The 5,175-nt window shown below is 40.9% G+C and overlaps 1 protein-coding gene across 2 annotated transcripts in view; it reads left to right on the forward strand.

Moving 5' to 3' along the window:
- TXLNB (taxilin beta) overlaps positions 1 to 3,392 on the forward strand; it is a 53,770-nt gene extending 50,378 nt beyond the window's left edge. For both annotated transcript variants that reach the window (XM_017530413.2, XM_017530414.2), the window contains exon 10: positions 153 to 3,392. In XM_017530413.2, the coding sequence (XP_017385902.1) occupies positions 153 to 962 (810 nt within the window). In that variant the 3' untranslated portion in view covers positions 963 to 3,392. The remainder of the gene's footprint in view (positions 1 to 152) is intronic.
- Positions 3,393 to 5,175: the final 1,783 nt, after the last annotated feature.

Genomic DNA, 5,175 nt, shown 5'->3' on the forward strand with positions numbered 1-5,175 from the left:
AAAAAAAAAAAAAAAAAAGGAACTGATGTCCATGATCAAGCCACTACTCTGCGGCCAGGTCCCATGGGTTTGCTTGTTTCCAGAGAGCATCCTGGACATTTTGCTTATCATGTCATTTCATCTGTGTGTGTGTGTGTGTTTTCACATCACAGAAAGCACTGAGAGCTAAAGAATATGAGTGCTTCGTGATGAAAATCGGAAGGCTAGAGAACCTCTGCCGTGCTTTGCAAGAAGAGAGAAACGAGCTCTACAAAAAAATCAGAGAAGCAAAAATATCTGAAAAAGATGACCAGAGTCAGCATACCTCTGATGAAGAGCCAGAGTCAAATGTCTCTGTGGATCAAGAGATCGACGCAGAGGAAATTAAAAGTGTCCAAAACGCTGTGAAAAATCTGGCCACAGCCTTCAAGATAATTCACCACCCAGAGTCAGCCCCGCGCCAGTCCAAAGAAACCCAACCGGAAATGGGCAGAACCCAGTCGGAAATCGGCAGTTCTCAGGAGAGTGGTGACGCCACCCTCAAGGAGCCAGAGCAGGCCCCTCTGAACCCTTCAGGGGTTTCAGAGTCTCCTCTGCCTCCCCTAACTCCTCGGGCGGAAGCCGAAGGAGGCAGTGAGGCTGAACCTCCCTCCAAAGCCAGTAATTCCCCTGTCGGGTTGGGAGCAGAAGCCCAAAGCGAGCGTCTACTGGATGGCGCACAGGTTGATCAGCAGTCCCGGAAGCCGGAGGCAGAAGCTTCCGGTCAGGCGCCACAGGCTCCCACCGAGGCCTCCCTGCAGGAGATGGAGGCAGATGTGCCTGCTCCAGCTTGCACAGCAGAAGAGCACGTTGCAGCCATGATGCCTGCATGTGAGCTCAGTAGGCAGCCCCCACCAGCAGCAGCAGAGGAGCTGCTAGTAGGGGCCCCAGCTGGGCCTCAGCTGCCCAACGTGGCCAACACCAATCTGGAAGGCGTCGACTAAGCCTCACTATGCCTTCTGAGGCTTCTTCCTGACTCTTTGCATCTTCAGCATAACAGATTGTTTTCTGAAAAAGGCATTAAGGACTAGAGATGTCAAATGAAAGAGAATTAGGATCAAGACATTTTTTAATGTTATGTAGAGCACATTCATTCAGCCTTTGCTATTTGTTCTCAATTTATAACTGATTTAAAGCTTTTCTATTTAACACTGGTTGACAGTATAATTTTCACACAAGGCAACAAAACATACAGATAGCAAGTTTATATTACTTTTCCGTTAAGATGATAATTAAGTTTCTTAATCACCACTAAGATTTGATGTTTAAAGACTTCCACTGAAATACATAAATACTGAAAATGTGATGTTCTGCTTATTTAGATATATAGTTTAATAAGTTCCATGGTAATTTATGGATGTCCACGTTACATTTCAACTATACATATACATAATATATGCATATTTATGTATATGTACATATGAATATATATAGATGTGTGAATATATACATGTATATATTTTATATATGTATATATAAATTCATCATTACACATACATTTCTCTCACCCCTTAATGCATTTTTCTCAATGCAGAATATTTAGATGCTAATCAAAAAAACGATCTCTTACTTGCACTTGGGATTGTGGTAGACTAACGCTTTATAAATCCGAACTGAGTTCAGACTGTAAGTATTTAGGCTATCATTATGTTGGGCAAAAATAAGTAACCCAATGGGAGATAAAGAATTCAACCCGTTGATCAAATGGCAGAAAAGCAATTAGACTACAGTCTGTGCAGACAGCATGGACACAAAGATGGCCACAAGGGACCCAAAACAGAAAAGAGAAACACAGGCTCACCTCTTGGCAGCTGCTTCTCCTACGCTTCTCAGCGCATTGCTTTGCCACCCCGTCATGTGCGGAGGCATCCCATTCCAGGCTTCCTGCAAAGAAAGGGCTGGAGGTGGGAAAGAGAGCTCGGGATTAAGGGGTTAAGGGGCTTCACACTAAGAAGGGGCTGTGCTTTGATCCCCTGCCTCTTGCACTACTAATGTCTCAAGTCAGAATGTTCGTCTCTTGCTATCAGATGCAGCCTATTTCTAAAAGCTTCTGCTCCTTCCTTCAAAATTTCTCCTTGGCAGCAGGAAATTACACCTAGCCCTCATCTCAATTAATGCTAAATAAACCTATTGTTTTTCCAAAACAAATCTACACTGGGTCTCAATATATTTTTTGCCATGAGGATTTCTCTTTAGGCCAGAAGTACAAAACAAACAAACAAAAAAAAACAATGGATTTTAATCAAAATGATTTCAAATATAGGTGAGGATTCAGGAGAAGGCAAAAGCTAGAAACACCTGGGGTTGTCTATATGAGTATTACATTAACATTGTTTGATAAGAACCTCTAATGATACTGAAAGCATAAATTACTCTACCCAAGGTAAAGGGTAATTGCAGTAATGAAACAGGAAAGAGGGAGAGAGAGGAAAGAGAAGGAAAGAAGGAGGGAGAAGGGAAGAAAGAAACAATGTCTAACCCAACCCTATCTTAAAAGTTGAGCTCAAGTAGAAAAATGGATAGAAACAAAATTCTCTAGTACTCATCCAGGAAATCATTCTTTAATGCTGCATGTGGCTGTTTGCCAAGGCACACAAACCGCTTGTAGGCAGCAACCATATGCTACAAGAATTGTAAACTGCATGTAATTTGTTTGAGGTAGACATTGAGGATAGAAACAAAGTTGCTAGGCAGGAAAAAAAAATCAGGAAAAAAGTTTGTCGCTATTTGAGAATCTGTGTATTTTTAAAGGCTTAAAATATTGTAACCACAGGGTATCCAGACAAATTCAACATTTCTGCAAGTCTTAGAGATTCAAACATTCATTTGATTCAGAGCTAAATATTCACCATAATCCAGGAGGGTCTCTTTCCCCACTATTTATAAAGGCAGAACATCCAAGAATGGAGTAAGATTAGTCATAGCAAAGTCTTAGTCTGAATGTTTAGCAAGACAAACAGGCAGGAGACGAATCCAAAGGCAGTAAATCAAATGTTCTAAAACCCAAAGTTCATTATTTTCATCCAAAAGACTTTCACAGCGACACATTACTCACAACCATGTATATCTTGGACGGAGTTTCAGATGAAATGACTTGCCTGAAATTTGTAAAGCTTAATCTAGGTTTTGGGGGAATTATTTTAACATTCAAAGAATGTTTTTTTATAGTCCTTTGTGTTAGAATTTAGCATTACTAATTATGACAATAAATCGTAAAGGCCTAAATGCAAAAGGAATATCTGTTCTTTATCAAATTTATGTAACTATTTTTTAGAAATGCCATCTACTTTCTAGAAACACTAAAGTTATTGGTGTCTTCTAAATTAAATAACTGTAAGTTACATATCTATTAAAAAGATACTTCTCTTCCCAAATTCTCTAGTAGTTATTTTATTTTTCTAACTTTCATCTATTTTTATTTTTGTTACTTCTATGTTTCAACAATACCTAATGAAAATTATGGTTTTATTTGGTAGTTAATTGAGTTTTGGGTCACTGAGTAGAATTACATGTAGGCAACACTTTGAAAACATTGGTGTGTGTGTGTGAGAGAGACAGAGACAGAGAGAGACAGAGAGAGAGACAGAGAGAGAGAGAAATAATATAATGAAGCTACAGTTAAAAATCACTGAGGCCAGGCATGGTGGCTCACGCCTGTAATCCCAACACTTTGGAAAGCCAAGGTGGGAGGATCACTTGCGCCCGGGAGTTCAAGACCAGCCTGGGCAACACAGTGAAACCCCCATCTCCACAAAAATTTTTTTAAAAAATTAGCCAGGCATAGTGGCACACGCCTGTGCTCCCGGCTACTTGGGAGGCTGAGGCAGGAAGATCACTTGAGCCTGGAAGTTTGAGGCTGCAGTGAACCAAGATCATGCCACTGTACTCCAGCCTGGGTGACAGAGTGAGATCCTGTCTCAAAAAAAGAAAAAATGTCACTGAGGCCTACAAGAGAGAAGCACTGGAAACAGAGTGCCCAGGCTGATAAGAAAACAAAACCCAGACTCCTGCCTGGCCATGCAGCTGTGGGTGGACAGTTCTCACATGGCCAATATGTTTCTCAGTACCAGTCTCCCATGAGACCACATTTCCACAGGCTTCTCTGCCGTTCATCTTCTTGCAGGAAGGGAGGAAGCATAGAGGTGTCAGGGCGCTTTTCCTCTCTCCAGTTCTTTTGACTGCTCCAAGAATATCATCGAACAAGACTCAAAGAGGCCCAGCTGCTCTGCCTTTTGATTGATTCTTCTCTCTCTCAGTCCGCACTGACTTGGGAGGGGCTTCTCAAACACCGCATTTCCTAGCATGCTGTGAGAAGAGACTGTGAGCCAGGGAGGGAGGAAAGGTAAGACCTGCTCATAAGGCTGATTGTGCTCCTTTTGGCCTGGTATTGATGTACACTTTTTAAATACCGCCTTTTTTGAGATTGTAAAAGTAACGTGTGTTTGTTGTAAAACTGATGCTGCTTTTCAATAAGACTAACAAGGAACAGGAGAGGGAGATGGCTTCAGAACAAGTTTCTCAGCCCATTCTCCTCTAACCAGTAGTTAAATCCAGTATTTACAGAAAGTAAAATAATTTAAAATGTAAAGAATTTGCTAATGGAAGATATGAAATGAAAATAAGGATTCTGGCCTCAAAGTTCATTCTCATCATAAACCGGCGAGGAGGGTTTCACAGGCAAGTGGGACATAAGGGTTCAATTTTCACAAGGTTTAAATAATTCCCATTTCTGTATTTTAGAACTTGAAAATTAAAGTTGTCATTACATCAACCATGAGAGCATTCTGTTGGAACAGAAGCTTTCATGTGATAATAACGAAGATTTTTCTCAACCCTATTAAGTTGTATCCTCAATACTAAAGTTAAATCTCTTTGGTGGTATCTCTGGATAGAAGTTCTACAAATGCTAGCTTCTGTCACGTGTGTGTGAATGCACACACACACACACACACACACACGACCATAATACAGAGGTATAAAATTTGACCTAAGTTTAATTGTGGTCTCATAGATGAATATTTACACCAATATTTTCTCTCTCTCTCTCTCTCTCCCTCTTTTTTTTCTGAGACTGAGTCTCACTCTGTTGTCCAGGCTAGAGTGCAGTGGCACTATCTTGGTTCACTGCAACCTCCACCTCAAGGATTTAAACCATTC

This window comes from Cebus imitator, unplaced genomic scaffold (assembly GCF_001604975.1).
Source record: "Cebus imitator isolate Cc_AM_T3 unplaced genomic scaffold, Cebus_imitator-1.0 Scaffold65, whole genome shotgun sequence".
NCBI lineage: Eukaryota > Metazoa > Chordata > Mammalia > Primates > Cebidae > Cebus > Cebus imitator.